This window comes from Panthera onca, chromosome F2, assembly GCF_046562875.1.
Source record: "Panthera onca isolate mPanOnc1 chromosome F2, mPanOnc1 haplotype 2, whole genome shotgun sequence".
Taxonomy (NCBI): domain Eukaryota; kingdom Metazoa; phylum Chordata; class Mammalia; order Carnivora; family Felidae; genus Panthera; species Panthera onca.
Genome location: NC_138356.1, coordinates 8,836,814 through 8,863,926, shown reverse-complemented (window position 1 = coordinate 8,863,926; position 27,113 = coordinate 8,836,814). Strand labels below are relative to the sequence as shown.

The window sequence follows — 27,113 nt, the reverse complement described above, 5'->3', positions numbered from 1 at the left end:
GCTTCCGCAGACGCCACGGAGGCTGACCTCGCCCACAGAAGTGCCCTTTGCCCTCCGTGCTCGGCTTCTTCCTCCAGCCCTTTCACAGCCTCCTGGTCCCTCTCAGCCCGCCTTTCTACAGCCTCATTCCCCACTCCCTCGCTTAGGCCACCATCAGCTCCAGTCAAGGAAGAAGTAACTGCCCCTGCCATAGTCCACGTGCTCTGCAGGCCCTGCCGTTGTCCCTGCCCTGTCCCTGCGCCTCCCGTGGGAGCCGCACCCCACCTCCAAGCCCCCCTTGACAAGTCGACGTCTTCTCTCTCTCCGCTCACTTGGCTCTTCCTCCCCACGTTTTCCCCTCCAAAGCTCGAATGAGTCTTTTATCTCTGTGAATTCCCATTATTCTTAATCTATACTTATTTCGGGGCATTTTCTACCTTCTGTTTTGTGTTATCGGTAACTATAAATACTCTTTTTGAGACATCTCCCCTGCTAGATTACACGCTTCTTGATCATAGAACTGGTGACTAATTATATTTTTTGTTTTCCGTGACAGTTGAATTAAATGATGGCGATTTATTTATCCAAAACTTTACTCTTACAGCCCATTCCCAGAGACTGTGCAGGTAGGGAGACTCTAATGGTACATTGAGGAAGACGAACTTGCGAGACATGACCACAAGATGGCACAGTGACTGCAGTGTCCTGGTATCTGTTGAGGGTGGGCCAAGAGAGGAGAGAGAACAAGGTTTTCTCGATTGCCCGATACTCCAGGGAAATCCAAGAGAATTTCCAAGTTTAAAGTATCCAGTCAATTCTTAATCTTTCACAAAGGTCATCAAGTAGGTTGGGCAGCTGTTTTCTTCCACACTGGCCAGTAGAAGGGAAGCCTTCCCTCCCTCCCTCTTTTCTCTTCCTCCTGCTACTCATTCAGTAAATGTTTCAGTACCTCCTCGGGCATCCACTGTTCTAGATATTAGGGACCCGGAAAGGGTCGGTAAAAAGCAAGATCTCCGCTGTGGTGGAACTTATTCCGTGGCCCTCGCCGGTACTCAGCGGAAGCTGTTGGAGACAGACCCGAGAGTTTCTTTGCTGTTTTTTTGTTACTCCTGAAGTCGCTTCTTCCCCCTCTGGCCCAGCACGGATTGATCTGTAGCTTTAAATTACCCAAATGAAATTTGGTTTAAAAAGCAAAAGGACAACAAGTCAGCGTATTGTTGTGATCAATTTTGTCTTAGCCATGATTTTCTGTGACCTTCTACCTTACTTTCCGGCTATTCCGCTTAATCAAGAATCGACCATGTTCACTTTGCAGTTAAAGATATTGAGGTTCAGAAAGGCCAAAACGTGCATATTGCATAGGCAAATACATGGAAAAATACATACACAGGTCTCTATATCATTCATTACCTTATGGTCAAGATTAGTGCCAGTAAAACTCTTAAAAACGGGGGCACCTGGGTGGCTCAGTGGGTTAAGTGTTTGACTCTTGATTTCGGCTCAGGTCATGATCTCATGGTCGTGAGATGGAGCCCTTTTCAGGCTCTGCTCAGAGTGTGGAGCCTGCTTGGGATTCTGCGTCTCTCCCTCTCTCTCTGCCCCTCCCCCGCTCACATGCGCTCTCTCTCAAAATAAATAAACATTTTTAAAAAATTCTAAAAAAACAAGCAAGTCCAGTATTGCGGCAGGTACCTACAGATCTATTTGACATAAACTGCGTTGTTGCCAAAGGTACTGTTTGCCAAGGTGGACCTAATATAAATTTATTTCGTTCAAATTGCATCTAGTGTTTAGAAACATTTCTTCTGCCAAGGGATAAGCAAGAGTGTAAAAGTAATACGAGTACGACCGTTCGGAAATCTCAAAAAACACACACGGCTTGTTTTAAAACTGGGAGAAGTTACCTTCCGCTGGAACAACCTCCTTTGTGGTGTGTCACAGTTGAGCACTCATTTTTTGCCCCAGGATTGGATCCCCGTCTCCTCCCTGTGCCTCCCCTCCATACCTGATCCCTCCACCGGCCTGGCTCTGCAAGATGGGATTCATTTTCACACTCCTCTTGCCAACCCTTGCTTCAGTTTCGGGAGGATGAGGGCAGGGGATTAATCTGAGATGCTATGCGAAAGAGACATTCCCACATTCGAGAAGTCACAGTGTGGAATTTCGGTTTACTGCGGGCGTACTTCGATGCAGTACCTTTTTCCCCCTAACATGTAGCTATTTTCTCTGATTTGGGGTAATCTTTATATTTTCGGGGGCGCGATGCAATCTTTCACCACAGTTAAGCCGCAGGCAAGGGTCAGTCCATCCCTGGACGGTCACGATCACGTATCACCAAATCGACGTTCAGTTCAACGTGCAGAATGACCCTTGGCTCCCCGTGGATTGGTTTTGTCGTAGCTGTGATTTGGGGTTATCTGTGACTGTGACCGCCATAAAAGTTAAGGTACACACCACCTGTGTCGCAGAGATGAGACGATTAAGAGTATACCACTCACCAAACGTCACTTTAGTACTCATCTCGGTCACATCTGTGTGCGTGGTCGTCTTTTCACGGAGCGCCGCCGCTGTTTGTCCGTCAGAGATCGTGCGGGCTGTGATTCTGTGGGAGCCGGGGCCAGAACAAGAACAAACCAGAACAAAACCCCCTATTTTTAAGTGCAGTTCAGGCCATTTGGGGGCAGCACTTACTTCTGAACAACACACTGAGTATAATGGCTTTGCGTTTGGAACCCTCAGAACTAAGCCAGAACTTTCCATCCGTGACCCCGCTGACCTTGCGCCGCAAGGTAAGTATTTATTCCCACCTTGCAGAGGACAGTGCCGAAGAGCCATCCGGTCGTCCGAAGTTACAGTAGGGCCGAGGCGGGATTCGGGCACCGCTGTGTTTCCCGGAGGGCAAGTCCCTCGCGTCCAGGCACCGTCCCCTGTGCTGCCCTGGGCTCTGTGACCGGGTGGAGGTGCTCAGGTTGCGAGGCCCTCTCCGCAGCAGAGGAGCCGAGGAGCAGTGAGACGGAGATTGCCAGAAGCATGCCGCTCGGGTCACGGGTCACGGGAGGGCGGCTTTCTGTAACCCAGGGGCCCTAAGAAGTGGGGCACGGGGAGCAAGGCGGGCGTGTCCCGCAGGGGAGAAGGGACGGCCCGGTCCCGGGTGGGGGCCTCCCTTTGAAGGCTTTCCACCCGTTTTTCTTAATTACGTGTTGAGAAACGCTGCAGAGGCCTAAGAAATGAGTTTATAACTCGGGAAGGTCAGATTTCTCTGGAAAAAGGTTAAGCTAAATAAAACCCGAAAGGAGAGCCCCCACTCCATTCCGTTTCGGAAAGCCACAGAAGACACGAAGGCTGGTCGTCTTCTGAATTACCTAGAAACGTGGCCGGGGATGGGAGTGGGGGCAGCAAATCGTACAGTGCCCACATTTAGGGTAATTTGTAAATCATCAGAAGAATTTAAAAATGCTCAGCCTTCGGTAACATGACCCGCAAGGCCCCTCTACCCGCTGCCGGTCTCTCAGCTCCAGCGCCTGCCTCTGGCTGTGGCTCCAAAAATAACAAACTGCCTCAAGTTACCCAGACGCGCCGTGCAGGTTCTGACTCCCTCTACCTGCAGTACCTGCCCAAGCATGGCAGATACCTGTTCTTTTGTTATCTTGGCCCCACGGTTACTTACTTTTAATTAATCAAAGGCAAGCCCGCCAATTAGCCTGGCACTTCTTTCTTTCAAGGCTTCCACGAATTAACATATTTAAAAGGTAGGTACAGAGGCTGCACGGAATCGCTTCGGCGGGTAGTTCCTTTGGTATTTGATAAAGGGAACTTATCCCAGAACTATTTATTATTTGTAGGTCTCAGTTCCAACCAGAGTGTATTCCTGGAGCCTCTAAATCACGTAGCACGATGTGCCAGTCTCTAAAGCAACAGGTGACATGCACTGGCTTCCTCCACGGGCAACAGCTGAGAATGTGGCTCTCAAGCCGCCTAGACATATCCTTTCTAGTAAGGACTGAATGTGGCTCTTCCATTTAAGCCAATATTCCTCTTTTTCTTTTTTCCCCCTCTGAATGAGAAGGGACGATTCTAGTCATTTTGAGTCATTGCCCTTACAAAGGATTTTAGTTTATCAGTTCACAGAAAGTGGTGTGCTTTGGGTTTTTTGGTTTTTGGTTTTTGGTTTTTGTTGTTGGTTTTTTTTGTTTTTGTTTTTGTTTTTTTGTTTTTTGCAAACTTCAGTGAATTCACATGAAGATTTGTTGGTCATCCTCAGTAATTTGTTTTTTCTCAACATGAAAACTTGGGCTTTTTTTCTGGCTCATTGAGGTATGACTGATATCTTCATAAACTGCACACATTTTAAGTGTATAATTTGCCAAGTTGTGACCTACGTCCACATCCCTGATACCCTCACCACAACCAACATAGTGAACATAACCATCATTCCGAGAAGTTTACTCGTGTCCTTTGGTGAGCTGTCCCTCCCAAGCCCCCCTCCTGTCCCCGGATAACCACCGAACTGCTTCCTGTCACTACAGATTAGCTTGCATTTCCTAGACTTTTATATAAATGGAATCATTTCATATATTCTCTTTTTTCTGTCTGACTTCTTTCATTCGGCGTAATTATTTCCAGGTTCCCCCATGTTACTGTGTGTGTTAATGGTTCCTTCCCGTCTATTGCTGATTAGTAGTCCATTGCATGAATCTGCTACAGCTTGCTTATCCACTCACCATATTGATGGGCATTTGGGTCGTATCTGTTTTTTTTTTTTTTTTTTTTTTTTTACTATTACAAATAAAGCTGGTATGAATATCCATGTACGAGTCTTTGTATAGATACAGGTTTTCGTATCTCCTGGGTAAATACATAGGTGGTGACATGGCTGTGTCATATGGTAGACACATGCGTAACATTTTAAGAAACTGCCAGACTTCGAAAAAGATTGCATTATTTTTTCCTTCTTGCTAGTGGCACGAGTTCCGTTTGCTTTACATCCTCGCCAGTACCCGACGCAGTCAGACGGTCAGTGTTTTTCATCGTAGTCCTCCTAGTGGGGTAGATGGCGCTGTCTCACTGTGATATTAACTTGCGTTTCTGTAAGGACCAGTGATGTGGAGCATCTTTTCATGTGCTTATTGGCCATCTTCATTGGTGAAATGTCTATTCAGATATTTTCCCATCTTTCAATTTGTTTGTTTTCTTATTGTTGAGTTTTGGAAGTCCTTAGTATATTCTAGGTACAAGGTCTTTATCAGATCCAGGCTTTGCAAGGATTTTCTTCTAGTGGCTCGTCCTCTCATTTTTTGAACATTATCTTTTTGAATAGCAGTTTTAAATTTTGATGAAATCCAGTTTATCAATGTTATTTTATAGGTGGAGGTTTCAATGTTGTAGCCAGGGAATTTCTGAGTAACTGAATGTCACAAGATTTTTGTCTGTTTTGCTCCAAAATTTTTATAGTTTTAGGTTTTACGTTGGTGTCTATGATCCACATGGAGTTAAGATTACATATAGTGTGAGGTATGGATTCAAGTTGTTGTTGTTGTTGTTGTTGTTGTTGTTGTTGTTAATGGACAACAAACTTTTCCAGCACCGTTATTTGGAAAACCATTCTTTTTGGTAAAATATTCTTTTAATATAAAAGTAGGACATTTGTAAAATACAGAAGAATATAAAGTGTATATCTTGATAATTTTTAAAATAACCTAGATACATTTAAGGGTATTATGGGGGAATAGTTCTAAGTGTTTAAGTGTAGACTTCACAAATTGGAATCATAGTATATTCTCTGTCTTACTTTTTAAATGCATCATCTCAGTGTTTTCCCCATGTGATTTAATACTCTTTAGATGCACGGTTTTTAATGGCTACATTGTTATTCTGTCACACAGACATACACCTTACCCCTTTTATTACACATTATCAATTTTTATTCTTAAAATATACTTCGAACATGCTTACACTTAAATCTTTGTCACCTTTCTCGTTGTTTTTTGCTTACATTTTTAGAAATGATTCATGAGGTCAGCATATATGAACATTTAAAAGGCTTTGATGACATATTTCCACAACGTAGTCCAAAAAATTTTAACAGTCTACACTCCCACCAGCAGCTACTAAGAAACTTAGTTCTTACGTCGAACTTTAAAAAAAAAAAAAAAAAAAAAAAAGTTTTTTTTTTTACGTTTTTTTTTTTTTTTAAAGCATCAGGGATGCGGGGCGCCTGGGTGGCTCAGTCAGTTAAGCGTCCGACTTGGGCTCAGGTCATGATCTCGTGGTTCATGAGTTCGAGCCCCGCGTGGGGCTCTGTGCCGACAGCTCGGAGCCTGGAGCCTGCTTCGGATTCTGTGTCTCCTTCCCTCTCTGCCCCTCCCCTGCTCACACTCTGTCTGTCTCTCAAAAATAAACATGAAAAAAGAAGAAGAAGAAGAAGCCCCTCTTCTCATCTAAGACGAAAACCTCTCCCTTTTCTCAGGCTCCCATCTGCTCCATGTTCTTCCCTGCCTCTTCATGCTCACTCAGCACAGAAGCTGTCCCAGGTCTGTCCCACCTGGCATCCTGAGTCCCCCCTTAGGTACCAGCCCTTTGCTTCTCCTCCAGTGCAAAGCTCTCTGGAAGAGAGCCTCCCTTTGCTGGAAGTCATTTCCTTGCCCAACTGGCAATCCACCTGGGGGTGCTTCTGCCTCCTCCTCCTGCCCCACTTGTCCCCTCTCTCCCACTCCACCCCACGGTCTTTCTTGCTGTGGGGTGGTGTCTTAATGCGGGAGCTGAGTAGCTTTGTCTTTTCGTGGGGGTTGCCACCTTGTCCTTCCTTCTATCTAAAGCTCTGTCTCTGCCCATCACGTCTTTAAATTACCTAGTTTTGTCTTAAAAGCGGTGGCCTCTGGGCACCGACACGAGTTAATCAGTAACTCGGTTTGAATCTGTCTCTACAAGAGTCAGCTACACAACTAGGTCTGCCTTCTTCTTATCTCCTTTGTTAGTGTGGTCAGGCACTCAAGGGCTTGTCTGCGTTCTTCTAGGAGATGCCTGTGTTTGCTGGTTTTCAGCTCTCTGCTTTAGACTATTCCAGCACCCAGCTGCTGTGTCTCATTTGCACAAGCACGCCCTACACTTTCTTCTCTCCCTTCTTTTTCCTCTCTTCTCCCCCCACCCCACCTCCCCAAGTACTTGTTCTCAGTGTCTCATAACCGCCCCACTTGCCGTCCTTGGTACGTGAGCGTACAATGTCCCAGCCATTTGGGTTTAGTGCACTTCTGTCATTAGAATCTGTAAACCAGTGTCTGTAAACCATACTACACTCCAGCCGGAGCACCGCCTCAGAATGTGTAATAAGCCAGGCCTCCAATCTCGGAATTCTTCTGGCTAACCGGCATGCCCCCCCGCACACCCTTCCCTCCCCCCTCCCTCTCCTGATTGTGCCTTCTGGAAGGTCACAATCACCAAAACTCGGTTGTATTCTTTCCCTTTTCTGACCCTCTGGTACTTGTTTATACCATATACACTGCTGATTCGTCCCTGTAATACTGCCTTATGGCAGCTTTTGTTTTCATTAACAGTCCTATCGCTTCACTTGACATCAGGTACCTCTCCCGTGGCCGCGGGTCTCTTGGGAACAGGGGCCGTGCCTGTTCGCATCCCCAGGAATTTCAGATCGATGCCGCATGTAATAGTTGTTGGTAATATTTATTGCACCAGTGTCAGCTGTTTGTCTTAATCAGCGGCAGCCGCGTATGACTGAGCGTTGACTCTCTGGTCTGGAGAAACGAAGCCGAGGATTTCTGCAGGGACTCCTGGCATCCCTTTCCTGCCTCGGTTAGCGCCTGTGGTGGTAGGCCTTCGTCACCTGTACCCACAGAACGAAGCTGTGGCTGTGGCTCATCCAGATCCCCGGGTACTTCGGAATGCGTCTTGCTGCCTCTTCGCGTGTTCTTGAAGACAGACTTGCCAGCTGCGAACTCACTTTCAGACAAATAATAGTCTCATCATAAAGACACAGGCAGGAGCTGAGCAGTTCTCTGTCTCCTTACTCTGTCTACTTGGGGGCATTTCCAGTTTGCACCCCGGCCTGTGAACACATGGCCTGAGGGAAACACTCCTGGGCATCGTTTCTCCATTAGCTGGTGTTTAGAAAAATCTCAAACAGTTTTTCTGAAAATTTTATAGAGAAAATAGTGGATGTGTTTGAAATACAAACGAGGGAAATAAGTGGCAGTTTTGAGAAATGGCAGTAACTGGGAATATTTGAGTAAAAATATGAACAATCTAGAGAACTTGTGATTTGGGGGGAAATCTATAAATCCAGGCATATTGAGTTACTTACTTTTCGCTTTTCAATGTACTATAAATTGTTTCGTATTTGTTTCTAACAGGAATTGAGCTAGCTTTTCCGATAAAGTATAAAAATATGATAATGCATAAAAACCAATTTGGTTCATATGCCATTAACCAGCTTGGTTCTGACTTTTGGAATTTCAAACTAACTCTTCTTTTCTTTTTAGGTTGCCTCTTGGTGCTGCATTGGCCGTATTTGGCACCCAGAATGCTCCATTCTGTGATGATCTATTAATAAGGTTACCTTGTAGAGTTTGGAGCAGGGCCTCAGGTAGGTGGCTTTTATCATTATATGGCATGGCTTTCAAAGTGATCCATTATTTCAGTTTTTAAATAATTTAAGACGTCACATTAAAAGCTTTGAAAAGCATGCCACATAATAAGCATGCCACTTACTATTTTAAGGTCTATCAATACGTATTGTGTTCAGCAGGACTTTATTAATAGTTATAGTCTGATGGAAGGATTGGAATACTGGCAGTGAGCAGTGTCCCTTTGTGCACAAATTGCATCGCTGCTGTAAAAGCTTACTTGTTCATCTTCCCCAAATAGCCTGCAGATGAACTCTTAAGCTCCTCTTCTCTGAATCTTGCTCGGAGCGATAGACTGTCCCACGTTACCAGTCTATCTCCTTTCTGTCTACTGGGAGGGGTCTGATTAACTACGGGCAGGTGGGGAGGGCTGCTGTCTCTGCTTGCTGGGATGGGGCAGATGCTAGGATAAGGGACCCAGGGGGACAAGAGCAGTTTGCTAGCCTTGCTGGAAAAGGGACACACCCAGGCATCTAGATCTCCCGGCCCCTAGGTGCAGCTCAGTGGCACAGCATCGAGGTGTAGAGATACTTGGACATCCAGGCACCCGTGGATGTGGTACCAGGTAAGTCTGTCAGCAGGACTTCTGATGCAGGATTGAGGTTTAGAGGCCAGGACCCTCGGCCCTAGGAGAGGTAGAATGATAAGAACAAAGATGGCCGTGCCAAGTGCCAGACGATGGGCCCAAGGTCACGAGCTCCACTGAGGGCAGGCAGGGACCCAGCTCTGGGGGGAAGAAGGATGCAGGCTGGGAGCCGGCGAGGTCCCACAGTATACGTGAACAGAGCTTTGTCATCAAGTAAAAGGTACATAAATTAATCTGGCTGAAATTCCTAATCACAGTATCTGTGAAGAGTAAGCATTAAAAATCTAGTTAGCGTACTGTTTTGAGTCATTTGTATATTTGTACAGTCCATTTTTAAGATATATGAGAAGGTGTTCCTAGTTTTTTAGTGTTACAGGTTGTGCATTTTTTTGTCCACTAGGTTTTGTTGAAACTGTTTTAGCGGCTAGAAAAAAAGAAAACTGTTTTTCCTTACTTTTCCTTAGCCAACGACATTTATGTAGATTTTCCCGTTTTGATTTCTCTTGTGTCGGTAATCCCTCAGACGTTTTCTCTGACATTTTCAACGTCATTTCAACGTCACATTTTAATTTCACGTGAAGAACATCCTCTTTAAAGAATTTGAGTTTCACTCTGTTCCTTTTTCTTTCCTATAAAACTTCATGGGCTGTTTCCAAACGGTAAATCGTAATCGACGCGGTTGCATGCGCTCAAGGAGGTACGGAATAGAACATTTGAAAGCAGAGATGTTCTGAAAATGCAGGCCGACTGAGCACCACCCAGGCATGTCTCTGCAGTGCCTGACGGGTCACCTGCAGGCCTCTGAGTAGCACATGCCCACGTGTCCCTGACTTTCAGCGCCCCCTGACTGAAACAGGAGGGACCCCCAGGTGGTCGTGATGGTCCCCTTGGTTCCCTTCCACTCCTCTGCCAGAACAAACTAACAGCTTCGTTCTACAAGCCGCCTTCTGAGCTTGCTTTACGCTGATCTGAAATTTCAGAAACATCAAAACACGTTTGTTTACCTGCTCGTTTTGATTCCCGAAATTCCTTATCAGGACTATGGTTATGGTCAACAGATATTTATCGAACATCTACTACATGCCAGGACACTGACCAGGTGCTGGGGGTATAAGGATAAGTAACAGTCTCCCTGCAGATGAATTTAGGATCCCCGGGGGAGAGGCAAGTAATTCCAAGAAGAGCTTTACCGGGCACAGGCTTAAACTCCGAGAGGTAAAGCTGTGAAGTTCGTTCTCGCTCAAGTAAAATCGGCCAAGGAATGTAATTATCAAGCCTCTTCTCATCGCCATGGCCGGGGCGGTGCACCTGCCCTCTGCAGGTGGAGGAGGGAGTGGCCACCCTGACCTGACCATTCTGCCTAGACCTGATACTATTTACTCAACTATATAGGAATATATAGAAGCGGCTGTTGCCAGAATGGTTGTGTCCTGTCTGGACGGCCACATGGGCATAACTTAGGGAGTCATGACACGCACAGAGCCTTACCTGGATGCGGGCTGTCTTCCTGATACAGCTTAGTGTGGCTCAAGATTTTGCACACACGCTTAACACTTATACCTCTTTGTATCCCATAGCACAAGCCTGTCTTTAAAGTGCACTTTACTTTGAGATGGCCTCAAACTGATTCTCTGCATGAGCTTTTGTAACTACAAAAAACTTTTCCTTTCTCGTCACATGTGCTTTCATGTGTACTGTCTCTGCCTTCCCGTTGGCATTTTAGGCGTATGCAGTACGAGTGCTTGGAGAGTTCAGACCCAAAGCCTGGAGGATGCTGTTTGTCATTGAGTAGTGTCAGGCAGGCAGCCGTAAATGAATGGAGGCATGTTCTCCAAAGGTCGGGGGCCCATCAGTGTCAACATTTTGAGTTGATATCAGGCATTTTTGTTGTAGCCCCGGGAACGTAGGAATGAAAACAACCCCTCACAGTTTGGGAGATAGGCAGTTTTCCGAGGGAGCGGACCTGTGAGTTACCTACCTACTTTGTACCTAGCCAGAGCACCGATACTCTGGAAATGTTTCATGCCAAAAAAAACAAAGCCAGGAAAACCTCTAAGAACAGTTAAAGTTTTGATTAAGCAATCTTTGTATTCAGATGCAATTGCGATTCTTCACTCTTTCTCAGGCACCATTGATTCCCTTGTGCACAATTGCCCTCTCATTTCCTGTTTGCAAATACTGGCTAAAATTGCCCTTTGTGAAGAAAATGGAAATACCTGGTATACCACCCATGTGTATTTTTTTATTTGCTTTTTTTTAAGCAGGTTCTTTTTTTTTTTTTTTAATGTGTATTTATATTTGAGAGAGAAAGGGACAATGAGAGAAAGAGGGGAGAGGCAGAGACAGGGAGATACCAACTCCAAAGCAGGCTCCAGGCTCCGAGCCATCAGCACAGAGCCCGACGTGGGGCTCGAACCCACGAGCCGTGAGATCATGACCTGAGCCGAAGTCGGACGCTCAACTGACTGAGCCACCCAGGCGCCCCATTAGTTTTTTTTTTTTTTTTTTTTTTTTTTCAACGTTTTTTATTTATTTTTGGGACAGAGAGAGACAGAGCATGAACGGGGGAGGGGCAGAGAGAGAGGGAGACACAGAATCGGAAACGGGCTCCAGGCTCCGAGCCATCAGCCCAGAGCCTGACGTGGGGCTCGAACTCACGGACCGCGAGATCGTGACCTGGCTGAAGTCGGACGCTTAACCGACTGCGCCACCCAGGCGCCCCCCCATTAGTTTTTTATTTGGATGAGAATATACAGTCTCGGGGGAAGAATCCTCCACATACTAGTTGAAATGAAATGCTAACTTCTAAGTTATGGATCATTAAAAGAGAGCTTTTAAAAGAGAAGAAAAAAATTTTGACATGACATTTATGTTCTATAAAATGAATAACCAATGAAAACATTTCAGAATTGGAAGATAAAATTTACTTGGATATTCCATCTTCATCAGATTGTCTGTTCCTCCTCGCTGGATACTCTAGAAAATGTAATAAACAGCCATACCCGGGTTCAAGGTGGACCAAAAAGGAACATCCTAATTGTACAGAGAGAGAACCGATGTTGGAGTGTGTTGGTTCCACTTTGGAATTGGTTGACTTTTTCCCATTGGTCCTTAAAAACAAATAGGTCTGCTTTTTCCCTTCACTTCTCTGTTGGCTTCTGGTATTTGATTTTTAAATATAAGGCCCTCCACCTATCAGTAAAGCTAAATTTTATGGTAAGTTTCAAAAGGGTTGTGTTAGAACTACATTTTAATGGATTGCTCCAAAGTTGAAAACATCAAGTACCATTATTCAAAACAGGCAGTCTTATTTTTACTATTTTAGTTAACTATGATTTCTCCGGGAAAATAAATACAGTAATTTTAAGTATTTTGAGTATGAGGCTTGTTATTTGAGTGCTCACAACTCGGGCGGGTCAGGTGCCATCCCAGCTCTTGGCCGTGTCTCCCTTTCTAGTGGCTTATTTAGTTTATTGGACCAAATTGTAACTGTACTATATAATTTTTTACTTGAACATAGATAACGTATATTCTGTCCTATGTCTGTTCCGGTGATCGAGCAAGCCTGTAAGTCCGTTTTGATGCTGGAAGGCACGTGCCCTGCTTTAATTATTTTCATTCATTCAAAAAAATGTTTACTTTTATGAGAAACAGCAATGAATAACACTGACACAGCTCCTGCCCCACCATCTATTTTTAATAGGCTTAGGTCTTTGTAGTTGCAAGATAATATTTTTCCTTTTGTTATTCATTAATAAGAGATTTTACAGACTTACAGAAATTGAATGCCGTAAAAATTTCCACATTACATTCACAATCAAAAAAGCGTTCTGAGTATGCCATCCCCCTTACTTCAGAATTGGTCCTCGGTTATGTTATCTTGTTCATTTCTTCCACATTCTTCAAAGTTCTGTTGTGTTTTGTACTTGTCGGTTAAAGTATTAACTATTGGTAAGTTTCCTTTTGCAAGCTACCTATCTATCTGAAAAACATGTTTGAAGCAAATGTTGACGTTTTCTGCATTGTTTACTAATGGTGTTTTATGATTAACACATGGGAGAATAAACACAGCTTTGATTATCGATGGCATTTGCCCTTAATTATCAAAGTACATGTTTGACCTTTAAGTTAAATACGAAAGAAGTATTGATGCAGGTAAGTGTTGTAAAAATTCACAGCTGTTAGACAAATGACAATCAGAACTGTGGAATTTGAAAGCACAGAAACAGTTTCGGTACAGGGCTGTTCTTAGGCCGGCGTCCCCAGAGGAATTTGTTTTAGTAGACCCTCTGATGTATGATTCATTTTTGCTTGTTATGTTTCCGTGTGAGTCACTGTTTTAGAATGTAAAACATAGGAAGATGAACATGTGTGTGTACGCTGTTTTTATGTGTGCAAGTTGCCCTAGAAAAAAACGTGCGTTCTTACCACCAGCAAAAACTGGAAGGGCATTCTGAGGTGTTAGTTTCTATTTGAAACGGGTAGATGTACCTTTTCTACCTGGCTTCCCAATTCTTAGATCAAGGCAAAGGAGAATTGTAATCCTCTGAAGAACATGGTAACCGCTCTTTGACGCACAAAAAAGAAAGATAGGAGTACACATTTTGTTGCAGACTTTTCAGAACGGTAGTTACAATACTTTTTAAAAGTTGTTCCTGTTCCCGTAAAAAAGAACCCAGCAGTAACTTGAGTTGACTTTTAGTTAGGGTTACATAAATGCGAACTGTATATTTTTTAATGCTTAGTTTATCAAGCTCAATAATAATGAAGTCTAACCAGCTGCTGGTTTCCTTTGTCTGAGGAAATAATTAGCAGCCCTTTGAAATTATTTGGTCATTCATAAGAGCCCAAAATAGACTGAATTTAAGGAAATTAACTGTGACTTTAGAATTATGTTTTGTGATAGAATGAATGAAAATGATGGCTTTATGATTTTATTTCAGACTGTAAAATATGTAATATTTTGAAATAGTAATATTTCACATCAAGATTCAGATTTTAAACTATTGACATACTTCAACTCTAAAGGATTTTTATTATAAATGACATTGAAGAGTAAGCGTCCATGAAATTTTTATGCATCTACTTGAAATGCAACGAAATTTCTCCTGGTCAGGAAAACTACATGAATGTATTGTTTACTGGTCCACTTTGGTTTTTACACTTTTTTCCTACCCAGACCACCATCCACCCAGATAGGTATGCTGTTGTTATTTTAACCGTTGCTGCAATTACTTAAAATTTACTTCGAAAACTGCCTTTATTAAAAGAAGCAAAGTCTTCTATTTGTTTCCTTGGGGGGATCGTACTGGCAGCTCCGATCGGGGGAACAGCACTGTTCCCTGGTCTTGTCTTTTAAGTGTCACCACGGGATTTATCCACTGGCAAACTCGTTTGCCGACCCGTCCTCCTCCTAGAACACAGGCCTATAAGAGCGAAAAAGGAATTTTAGGGCTTCTGCCACCTCTTGACCACATACGTGCTGTCAGGATATTCAGCTTCTTTGGGCCTCTCCCCTTAAAATGGCAGTGATGATAAATCCACCTCTCAGGTCCACTGAGTCCCAGGGAGATCATAGAGATGAAAACACTCTGCACTTGTAAGGTATTTATATTATTGAAATAACATAATATACAAAACAGGCTTTCATGTGCTTAACTACCCTACCAAAACCTCAGTATGTGCCCTGGGCAAGTAAGTATTTACAAAGTTAATTTTATTATTTTGCAATTTTGATGTGCAGAATTCAGTTCTTCCATTTATGCATGTCCTGTGCTTTCCAAAAGAATGGAGCTTTCGCTTTAACTTTTTAAATATCTTTTATTAGTCACAATTTTTATTTTTCTTATTTTTTAAACTATGAGAATAATGCTGCTTTCAAATGTACCTTTAGTAGTCTTGTAATGATGCTTGAATGTCCTCTAGTAAATATTTTATTTACACAACAAACTTTTAAAAGTATGACCATTTGATTTCAGGGGAAATTAATTAGATTTGTGTTTGGAACGTTAAGTAAAATTATTTTCACTTAACTTGTCATTAGGGAATCCTTTCACTACTATATTTTAACTGCTTGATTTCTGTTACCCCTCTCGTGTTCTTACAGTCACGATTGCTGAACATTCGCCTTTCAAATATTCAGAGTTTATTAATCTCTCTGTGCCCTGTAGTCGCTACAGTAGAGAATCCTAGTTTTTTCTCTGCCTCTTGACCATTCTTTTCACATTTACTTGTACAATCGAGAATTATTAACAGATTTGTTTCCTGCGCATGTCCTCAGTTTACTGAAGATCATGCTAATAGGCATTTTGTAAAGATACGTTGAAGATCTTTCGACAGTGACCTTTTAAAACCCAGCGACGCTCCGTTCCTGATGCCTCTGCGGCCCACCTGTGTATAACTTCCCTTGCATGCTTTTGAGATCCAAAGAGCACAGAGTTATCGCTACATTTCAGCCATCCTGCGCAGCATTCCGAGAAATAAACTGGCAGGTGTTGCAGGTGACCGGAGTGTAGCTCCGAGAAGCCCACAAGTGTGTGCACTGTGGGCACACAAGGTGCTGGCTTCAGGAGTCTGCTGTCCTGTGGTGAGGTCCCAGATGCCCTGAGTTCGTCTCTTCCGTACTAGTATTAAGCTCAACGAAATGCTGATCGGTTCGGTTTACAAAGAGCGACTCTAACATCCATTTCTCTCAGTAGGCAAGTTAGATTTAAAAAATTAAATTGAATTTGGGAAAGAAGTGGGGAGTCATTCAGCATCACACAATGCCATTTATGTAGGTAATACTACTTTACTTTTTGTTTCTGCATTTATTTGGTCATGTAAACGTGCTTAGAACTAATACAAATTTGCAACTGGTGAAAATTAATGCATGACTTATCAGCAGAGTATGGAATGTAAGCATGTGCCATGAAATTGCAATTCTCTCATTCTTTATCTTCTATCACTTACGTGCCGGTCCCGTTTAGAGTGTAGTCCACTCTTATTTTTTGTTTCATAGATTGGCCAAAATGGGAAGGACTGGATTCCGCTCTCTTCCACGAAGAGTCAATGGGACTGGCTGAGATCAAGGTCTGAGGCTCTTTCCACCTGTCACCAGGTAGGCACTGAACAGGAATCACTGCCATTCTGTGCATGTCTCTTTAAAGCATTAGATTGATATGCATATTGTGAAGGTGGGCTTTTATTCCATGTTGAACACGACCTTGTATTATCCTATCGTTTTAAATGCACCTGTAAGTAATTTGACTTTTGTAATATGTTGAGATGAAAAGATATTATTAGCCATGAAAAAACTTCAGCTGGTCTTAGAAACGTGTAATATTTGAAATCTCCAGTTCTTCATTGCTCAGTATGTACATCCAAAGATGGTGAAATTCACTTGTTATTCCATATTGAGTATCACCACCTTGAATATAATCCATGTCTGTGTATTGTTTCATGGTGTACTTCTCATACTCTTTTTTTTTTTTTTTTTTTTATTAGAAGCTGCCATTTTTTTCTCAACTGAAATTCTCTGCCCATTATGCTTGGCTCTCTAAACACAACAGTGACACATATGACCAGTCTTTGAAATATTTTCAGATAGTAGTTATAAACAGGGCCTCAGATACGTAGCATTCCGTGTTGATTTTACAGTCGAAACATTTATCAGCTTGTTTCCCACAGTGCTCTAAATAAGTGCATGGAAGCGTGATGTTAGGAAATGAGGTGGTCAGAATTGCTGTCTTGTCCTGCGTTGGCACAGTGCTTTCTCCCAATTTACAGTGTCATTGCTGGTCACAGCAAAACAGCTGTGTAGATATTTCTGAGAGACAGAAAGAGAGAGAGAGGGCGAGAGGGGGAGAGGGAGAGAGAGAGAGAGAGAGAGAGAGAGAAGCTGTCTCTTGAATGAGGATATAACCAGAAAAGAACAAGCCCCTGAGATGAGGAAACTCTAAAACGGGGAGAGCATATTGTGGTAGCATCAGTAATGTCACCTGTGTTGACTGTGTTAATGTCACTTTTAAACAGCAGAAGGCATGCAGACAGTTTGCACAGCTTGAAGGAAGGCCTTGCTTGTGTCTTCCTGCTGACGAAGAAAGTATACGTGAAGCACACACTGGTTAACTTACCCACAGGCTTTGCTTTTTAGCAAATGAGTGAATAATTGCCCCGTTTTGCCTGTTTAGGGACAGCCTCCCCCTTCACATACAGTGGGATCTAGTCCAATATGCACTTCGTTTCACAGAAATTAGATTCAATCTAGAGCCCCTGCCCAAATATAACTGGACTCTGCAGGAGTCCATATGCTACATCCGGCCCGTAAGGGCAAATGAGTCTGATGGCAAAACCCAAGGGGTATAAAGAAACGGGCTTTCGTTGTTTTTTGAAATACATCATAGCATGAGAAGTCCAAGTGAGCAGTACTTGGTAACAGTCACTTAGCGACGTTCAGTTTTCACTTTAAAAAGCAGGTATTTTTTAAAAGAGGTTGTAGGTCTCATCGTTTCTGTGCCCCTTAGAAGCGAGCTGTTAGACTGGCACTCAGGAACCTGCAGGAATCCTTTAACTCTTTTTATATCAGGTGGATCTTTGGGGACTTGGTTCCTTACTCTGAGAAATACAGTCGGTAATACTCACTGTCTCCTGTCCGTGAATTTTCAAAGCTTTCAGTCAGTTTAAAAAAGTTTTTTAAGTAGACCTACTCTTTGCCATGCAATACGTACACTTCATCCTTCCTCACAGCACCCATAACGAATCGAAGCTCTGACACACCTTTTACCCGAAACACCTCCACAATGATGCGTCCTCGCACAGGTATTGTGCTCCAAGCCAAAAGTCTCACTGGTGTGCCACCCACGGGTCACAGGTGTGCCAAAGACTGATCCCCTCAACTCTTGGAGAGGCCTGATGACTCGGGCTCATCCACTAACCTCAGGGTGCCCGATGAACAGAATGCTTTTCTGTGATGTGCAAGAAGGCAAGGAAGAAGTACCTCGACCCAATCTTTCTTCCCCCCGAATGATCGGGAGCCGTGATCCTCACTCGCCTCAGTGTAACTTCATCAGATACTCTGATTTCAAGAAGAGAAGTCATTTCTCCTCTTGACTCGGAAATCCTTCTGTGTGTGATAATAGAGAGCAAATCTCCACCCTGGGTGGTGCCTCCAACTCTCTCAGGCCTCCTGTGTCTGCATTAAGCACTTCCTCCGTGAACTAAATGGCTCACAGGGTGCCTATAAGAGTTTCCGGTTGCTTCTCTGTGTTTTTCGGTAACACGGAGTCTGCCCAGAGTTGGCTTGCCCAGGCTAAAGGGGTTTTTTCCACGGTAAAAATATTTGCAGAAACCTTTTTACGCTCTTAGATTTCTGTTGTCTGATCCCTTGTCAAAATTGAGGCTTAATAATGCCACTTTTAGTGTCGTGTTTTGACGCTTCCTGAAAGCTCCTGGAATCACTGCTGCTTTCCCTACGTACGATCATTTGTCAGGTAGAATTTCAGGGGGGTGCGTGAACTGTTCATTCTGAGCAATGCGTTAAGATGTGTTTTGCGAATATAAAGAAACCTACAGATATTACATTAGACCAGCTGAATCCATTTTATGGTTCCTTTTTGAATTCAAAAGCATCACTTAGCAAGTAAAATTTTTAAAAATTAAATTTAGTTACAAACTAGTTGTTTCTTATTTTTTTTTTCCAGTCCCTTTTTGCTTTCTTTTACGACCACATGAAACTTGAGAAGCCACCTAAAGCTAAATCATTTAGTGGAGTTGGGCAGTTCCCAAGTGTCCAACAAGAAGGCCTGCTTTAGGCTGCGATGGCCACTGTCATTCCTGGTGATTTGTCAGAAGTAAGAGATACCCAGAAAGTCCCTTCAGGGAAACGTAAGCGTGGTGAAACCAAACCAAGAAAAAACTTCCCTTGCCAACTGTGTGACAAGGCCTTTAACAGTGTTGAGAAATTAAAGGTTCACTCCTACTCTCACACAGGAGAGAGGCCCTACAAGTGCATACAACAAGACTGCACCAAGGCCTTTGTTTCTAAGTACAAATTACAAAGGTATTAAACTCTATTTGTCTTTCAGATTATATTTTCTATTATGTTGGCCATTTGAAGCCGTTGTAAACGTATATATCTGTATACACATTCTTTAGCCGCTTTGCAGAGAGGAAATGTTACGTAGATTAGACGTGGGCTAGTTTTAGCGTTCTGAGCCACATACTTTTACGTGTTAGTGTCTTTGGATTTTTTGGTAAATGCAATGCTTAATGAGAGTAGAATTTTCCGTGCGTACAAAGAAATTGCCAGAAAAGGGTACGGACGTTTTACGTGAGTATGTGCGGGCTCGCTCATTTGCTTTCGTAGTCGTAGCTAGAGACCGGCAGAAACTAACGTGGCAACTTAAACGGCTCGAGTCCTGCGGAGCCGAGGGGTAGTGACTGTCCTTGTGGCGCATGCTAAGTTAAGACGCGTCCGTAATCAGGGAGTTTCTGGCGTAGCGTAGTAGCGTAGCTTCCGTTTGAAAAGTGAGTCCGTAGCACTCGTGTCGTGGTACTTACAGAATATGTCTGTGTTCAAAGGCACATGGCCACTCATTCTCCTGAGAAAACCCACAAGTGTAATTATTGTGAGAAAATGTTTCACCGGAAGGACCACCTGAAGAACCACCTGCACACGCACGACCCTAACAAAGAGACGTTTAAGTGTGAAGAGTGTGGCAAGAACTACAACACCAAGCTCGGCTTCAAACGTCACCTGGCCCTGCACGCCGCCACCAGCGGTGACCTCACCTGCAAGGTCTGCCTGCAGACGTTCGAGAGCACAGGAGTGCTGCTTGAGCACCTCAAGTCTCACGCGGGCAAGTCGTCCGGCGGGGTCAAGGAGAAGAAGCACCAGTGTGAGCACTGCGACCGCCGCTTCTACACCCGGAAGGACGTCCGGAGACACATGGTGGTGCACACTGGAAGAAAGGACTTCCTCTGTCAGTACTGTGCACAGAGATTTGGGCGGAAGGATCACCTGACTCGCCACATGAAGAAGAGTCACAACCAAGAACTTCTGAAGGTCAAGACGGAACCGGTGGACTTTCTCGATCCATTCACCTGCAACGTTTCCGTGCCTATCAAGGACGAGCTCCTTCCGGTGATGTCCTTGCCTTCCAGTGAACTGTTGTCAAAGCCATTCACAAACACTTTGCAGTTAAACCTCTACAACACTCCGTTTCAGTCCATGCAGAGCTCGGGACCCGCCCACCAGATGATCACAACTTTACCTTTGGGAATGACGTGCCCGATAGATATGGACGCTGTCCACCCTTCTCACCACCTTTCTTTCAAATACCCCTTCGGTTCTACCTCATACGCGATTTCGATTCCTGAAAAAGAGCAGCCGCTAAAGGGGGAAATTGAGAGTTACGTGATGGAGCTGCAAGGCGGCGTGCCCGCCTCATCCCAGGAGTCCCAGGCATCATCATCTAAACTGGGGCTGGATCCTCAGATCGGCTCCCTAGATGATGGCGCAGGGGACCTGTCCCTGTCAAAAAGCTCGATTTCCATCAGCGACCCCCTAAACACACCAGCCTTGGACTTTTCCCAGCTGTTTAATTTCATACCCTTAAACGGCCCTCCCTATAATCCTCTGTCGGTGGGGAGCCTCGGGATGAGCTACTCCCAAGAGGAGGCGCATTCTTCTGTGTCTCAGCTGCCCCCCCAGACCCAGGATCTTCAGGATCCCGCAAACACTATAGGTCTCGGCTCCCTGCACTCGCTGTCCGCAGCGTTCACGAGCAGCTTTAGCACAAGCACCACGCTCCCGCGTTTCCATCAGGCTTTCCAGTAGGAGTCCACGACGTGGCCCGAGCGCAGAAATCTGTGTGTAGCCCTGCCTTAGGTGACCGTTTGTATTTTAGTGCCTACGTTAAAACAGCATAAACATTTCTGCTTTTGTACAGTACCGATTTTCATTAAGCCGGTATGACCTAGAAACAAGCTTTTTATAAGTGAGCTTCGGAACCGTTTGCGTTCAGTTCTGTTTACCTGGGGGTTTTGTCCGCGCTCACTGCCAATTGTCCTGTTTTAAGACGGTTTTTCCTCTAGGGGAGCCATTGTTATCAGTAGCGGTAAAGTCTTAACGAGTCCCACGTTCAAATTACTTTTAGATCTTAAAATGTCCAGTTTTGTCCAATAACCATGGCTCTGCCTTTTGACATTTGGCTCGTTAAAGAGTTTTGCAATAGGATGTAAATTTTCTAAAATGTATGTGAATAACCTGAGAGTTTTTAAATTTTTACTAGTCTCTAAATGGATTCATAAGCAAATGTTTCAAATGAATTAAGAATCCAGTTTGGGGAGATGATAGATGTTTCTTTAGCTATACCATAATTTCAGGTCAGTATATTTTGAAGACTTTGCTATTGTCTGGCTCAGATATTTTGCTGTCTTTATTATGCACACGTAAGGAAAACGAAACCTAAACACAAAGCACCAGTATTTATAGCAAAAAAAGACTCCTGGGAAGGTGACACAGCATTCCATGTTACTCAGTAGTTGGCCTTAAATCAGTACACAGGATATTTTTTGCCACGTTTCAAAGTTGCTCTCTTTCCGATTGAATAGTGCTGGCCACGTTACGGCACGGGACCCCTCAGAGTCAGTGTATGGATCGATCTCTGGGCCCCTTAATCCCTTCCGCCTTTCGTGGCCAAAGGGTGGGTCAAGTGCGGTCAGCGGTTCTATTTTAAAATGTCGGTCCACAGCCCAGAATCGAGAGCCATTGTGGAACACAGGTGTTAGGTGTGTTTATCCCAGAGCGGACCGTCTCTTCTTGGATGGCGTGATAGAAGAAGGCAGATGTGTGATGTAAAGCACTTGGTTCGGCTCGGGAACCTGTCTAGGGATCATGTCCCCTGTTGCCAGGGTTGGAAACTAGCCTCTTGAGGCGTAAAGTCAAAGCATATCGCTCACGTCACTCTTACTTAACGTGAAAGCGACGATCGAGAAGAGTGTGTTCCCTGGACGCAGCAGTTCTTATGGGCTTTCCTCCTAGTAGACAACCACCAGCATCTTTCTGAAGGTCACATTATATTCTTCTAAGTGTTAGCTGGGACATCCGCCTAAGAAACATATCTATTAAGCACTTGTTGACGCCTTATTTGGGGACCCTGTCTGTTGGGGTGGGTAGGAGGGGGAAGGTTTATAGAAGAGTGTATAGCTCTTGAAAAAAAAAAAAAAAAAAAAAGAAAGAAAAAGAGAAGAAAAATATTTCTGAGTACTCATGAGCCCTGTACGGAAGCTTCTTTTTTTCACTCACAGCGCCGATTATCACTGCAGATTGCGATGTTTACCCAGAATTTCTAAACATGAGTGCAGATTACGGAATATAATACATTATTTAAAATATTTGGGAGTAGTATAATTTGTGGAAAAATGTAAATTGTAATAATGTAAAGGGGGGGTTTCACTATATATATTATACACACACACATATATCGCACTTCATAGAACCAGAGTTGCTCTCTTAAGGGAGCTTTGGCTCCTGATATTTTATCATGCTCCTATTTTTTTTTTAAATTCTAGGAGCAGTAGTTTTTATACTTATGTATTTAAATTTTATTATTAAAAATTACATTTTATAAAAAGTGTGTTCCAAAGGCATTAAAATTATATATGTTAATAAGGAAATACATTTAAAATTTTTTTCAAACTGCTCCTAAGCTTTTGATTAGGAGACTATTTGCTCTGAAAGTAGGCTTTTAGCTCTGCTTTATTACTGCTTCCTTTAGTTTCTATGAAACAGATTGCTTACTTAAATCATTAGTTGAATGATTAGTGTTCAATATTGCTTTAATCACCATTAAAAAAAAAAAAAGGAAAAAGAAATTGGTGACAGAGCACAAATAAATAGAAAACCTATTTTTAAGTAAACGTCACAAATACAAGCGTGGAAGCACTACTTTGTCTAAAATTTGCTTCAGGAGAAGTCAAATTCATGACCTGAGACGCTGGCCTTGGTAGGCTGTATGTCACTGCTCATAAACGATTAAAAAGGGAGTACCAGGATTTATGCAGCAAAGCATTTTGGAAATGGGGAATGGCACCATATGCGTGTATATCTTCTTAGCCTAATTCTCGCCCTGCACGGAATTCAGATACACGGAGGCATTTCTTTCAGGGCACCTGGGTTAGAATTGTAGAGTCTTAATATTCACGTGAACACCCCTCTCTGCCTGTTGCTGCCTCACAGACTTGAAATAACGCTTCCGAGGAAGAGGGACTTTCAGCTCTCTTGTTTTTCACATTGACTCTACTGGTCACCAGACCCTTTTGGAGAGAATTTCTGTTAAACACGAGGCAGCCTCATTTACTTTAATTGCACAACGGTCTAACAAGGATGCAACACAGAACTGGCTCTTTTTTCCTAGAAAAAGAAAAGTGGACATGTGTTTTTACATCACCCGGATGTGTTAAAAATAATGATTGCCAATGCTGTTTTTCACTCTCCCCGTGGCCAGAAGCCTCATCCTTGACATTTCTAGTAGTGCCTTTGCTTGGTTTAAAAAAAGAAAAAGCAAAAAAAGGGATTAAGGAAAAACGTAAAAATAATTCAGTTTCTTAGAATTTGGACCTCAGACAAGATATTGAACCTCATTCAGTTTGAACTTCCACACGCGTGCACAGATTCGATCCGCAGACACAGAAGCACGAGTGCGGAAGGGTCTTGGCACCGTAAGCAATATTATCCACTGATGTATGCAAATATCATCTTCATAGTAAAGTGGTCACTGTTACAATTCACATTTTAAACTCCTATTACCGAGTGCAGTTTGCAAAACTCCGGTCGTCCTGGCTGATCACACATCACTCTTTGTGCAACTTTTTCGTTTCATTTCGTGTTTCTTCCAGGCTGTGTATTTCTGCCTATTTGTTGCTTGTGCTTTATTAGTCATTTGTGGAATATAGTGATATATTGTGTTAATTGGGACAGTAGCGGTTTTTAAAAACCATATACTGACTGAAACATGAGCCAGAGCTGACTGCTTTATTAAGCTAATAATGAATGTTAAAAGAGTACATAATTCAGGATCGTTCATCTAGTAAGCAATACACATATATAGGCCAATATTTTTTTTTTTAAAAAAATAGAGCTTGGTCAACCTCTATACTACACATATTACAAGATATAGCACTTTCAAAACGAATCTAAACCTTTACAGAAACTTTCTTATAGGTTATGCCTTTTATTTTAAGACTTATTATAATTTGTTTCAAGTGCCATTAGATGATATATATGTAGGCCTTTGATATATAATGCTTTGTGTTCAAAAATGGTAGATGGTATTTTAAACAGGTACATTTTTACAGTGTTTTCTTATCAATTTGCTATATTGCACAGAATCAGTGTGTGTCTTTTCATAAGGTTTTACAATGGTTTATTTTTTTACAAGGTTTACGTGTCTCAAAACACACTGTCTTCCCAGTATGTAAATTAAAGAATACCAGTTCACCCAAGTTGCTTCTAGCCTACTGAGATCCACGTGACGCTGGAGGAGATCTTCTAAATGGCGAGCATTCGTCATTAGCAATGGCAGACTGTTGTCTCTGACGAGTAGCGCCTCAGTTGACTCTGTCTTCTTTTTCTCACAGGGTGTCAGCAGCCATGCCTACACCACAGATAGTCTTGCTGTGATCAGCTAGATCCACGCGAGTCGTGTTGTGTAGTTTTGTGCTCAGAACCCTCCGGGGCGCCCTTTCGATCACGTAGAGCAGACCCATGCCACCGGCATTGGTAAAGGCACACGTAGGCCCTCATCCCCCTTAGCCCCTTCTACATTATCAGCCCTCTGAGGATGGAAAGGCAGTGTCTTTTGATAAGTGCTCTAGCTCTAGAAATGACAAGAACCATTGCTAATGTACGAAACACTTCCTTGTATAAGCTTCAGTGGTACAGACGAACCAGAATGAATGTTTATCTTCTCAGAAACACTCCTTCGGTATTATGTTGGGTCATGCTGCTAATGGAACTTGGGATACAACTCTTCATGGTGCTACAAACTTCTCTGTCTCGTTCAGTCATATTTTTGTATCCATAGGAAAACAAGAGGACTCCATTAGGCGTAAAGGTGTACAATATATTTTTATACTGTGACTCAATTTGTCATGAACAGACTTTTACGGCACCCACCACAATGTATTCGCGTGCACTTGCAAAAGGAAATCTGGGACGTGCAAATGTTACCGGAACAAACCCAGCTTTTGTCTGCGAGGTGACTATTACTCAAAAGTGAAAAGTGGGCTTCGTAATACGGTGTGGAGTGAAGAACATGCTGTAGGTTACTAACAGCCCTTTGAATTTAACAAAAACTGGGAATCCACTAGGAAATGGATTGCGTCGTGCCTGAGCATAAGCTGGACTGCTGAAGTTGTACTTTTAGCTGACGAGAAAGTGTTTGGACTAGTACTCTCAAGATGTTCTAATGATAAAGGTGTGAGTCAGAATAGACCAGAAAAATCTGCATTCCAGGCTGAATTTTTGTATATTTTTCTTGCATTTAAAAATCGCTATTCTGTGATATGGGGAAATCAAGTGGCTTATCATGTATATCGTGTACTTAAAATGTATTCACAAACTACTGTTGTATTTGTATAAAATATAGACAAAGATCGTATTTTTTGTGTGTGTATAAGCTCTGTAAAATAGCAATCACATTATGAAGCTGCACTGATACATTTTAAACATCCACATCCAAAGAAGCAGGCTATTTATTGTCCAGTTACCCAGATATAAAATATTACTTTGCTGCTAATTAAACAATAGTACTGCAGCTTTTTGTGGCCTACAGTGTGATGTTTGCTGTAAGAAAAAGATATGTGAACTCCACAGAATATATGAATAAAATTCTAGAATGGCTTTAGATAATGTAGCCCTTCCTGAAGTTTTAATAGAGGATCGATTTCTATTGGGTAAAGCTCCTTTCCTTCGCTTCGAATTTTAAAGATTTTCTCCTGGGGTTAACCTAAGGTCCTAGTAGCTGGCTGGAGGACAGTGCTTGGTTGTTGAAAGGAAATGTGAAGCTCCAGGGGTTCTTTTGTTTTGTTGGAAAACGTTTGTACCTTTCAAGGAAGGATAGAAACTGTGAATAAAAAACAGTCGAAATATCATGCACCAAAACTTTAATCCAGGTGAGAGTCCAGAAAAAAGAATTCCCACAAGGCCATTAGAATGTATAAACCCATAATGGTTCTTGTTCCCGTGACCTAAGATTGGTCTTCAGCATTCCTTTCACACGAAGTGTCGGCCGGTTCCGGTAAATTATCCTTTCGGAGGTTCCCTGGGGGCTCTTCGTCTAAAATTTTGCCGAAAACCCTCCCGTGACGGTTAACTGGACCGAAACGCGCACACCGCTTCATCTAAAACTCACCGGTTAAACGGTAATGCAGCTTCAGAAAGAGAGAAATGGTCGGAAGATTCAGTGAGTAATCTGAGCAGAACCAATTGTAGAAATAATTTGTCACCTCTTTCGGTGTGAGAGGAAAAGTCCCTCTTTATACCTTTGGCTCTCCCGATTTAAGGCTCACCTCCTCCTTTCCCGTACTTCATTCCAGAAGATCTAAAAGCGTTTCTTTGTTAACTCTTAACGTTAACGCTCAAGACATTCTTACTTAAGTTCGTGCATACGAAATATTTCAAGGACCGTCGATCAAAACACGATGCTTTCCTTAGTTACAAAGGCTTAGAAAAAGTACGTTTGGGATTAATTCACTCAAGGTATAATCTCCCTAATGGAAAAGTCATTAGAAACGCAGTTTGTTCATTGCTTCCTAGACCCAGTGGGGTTAAAAGACTTTTTCATTTGTGTTATCGTTAAATGCAAAAGTTCATACCAAGGGTTTACCATCCAGGGGAGGCAGAGGTTCAGTCTGGCTGTAGACAGCTT

At 43.0% G+C, this 27,113-nt stretch overlaps 1 protein-coding gene across 5 annotated transcripts in view; it reads left to right on the top strand.

Annotated features, from left to right (window-relative positions):
- The window catches only part of PLAG1 (PLAG1 zinc finger), a 50,585-nt gene extending 24,741 nt beyond the window's left edge, over positions 1–25,844 (top strand). The window contains exons 2-6 of one of the 5 annotated variants that reach the window (XM_060610558.3): positions 8,472–8,575; positions 9,109–9,180; positions 16,202–16,300; positions 18,882–19,240; positions 19,762–25,844. In XM_060610558.3, the coding sequence (XP_060466541.1) occupies positions 18,999–19,240; positions 19,762–21,019 (1,500 nt within the window). In that variant the 5' untranslated portion in view covers positions 8,472–8,575; positions 9,109–9,180; positions 16,202–16,300; positions 18,882–18,998 and the 3' untranslated portion in view covers positions 21,020–25,844. Of the gene's footprint in view, positions 1–8,471; positions 8,576–8,598; positions 9,181–16,201; positions 16,301–18,881; positions 19,241–19,761 lie in introns of those variants that run through there. The other 4 variants (XM_060610559.3, XM_060610561.3, XM_060610557.3 and 1 more) reach the window with 4 other exon arrangements.
- The last annotated feature ends 1,269 nt before the right edge of the window (positions 25,845–27,113 follow it).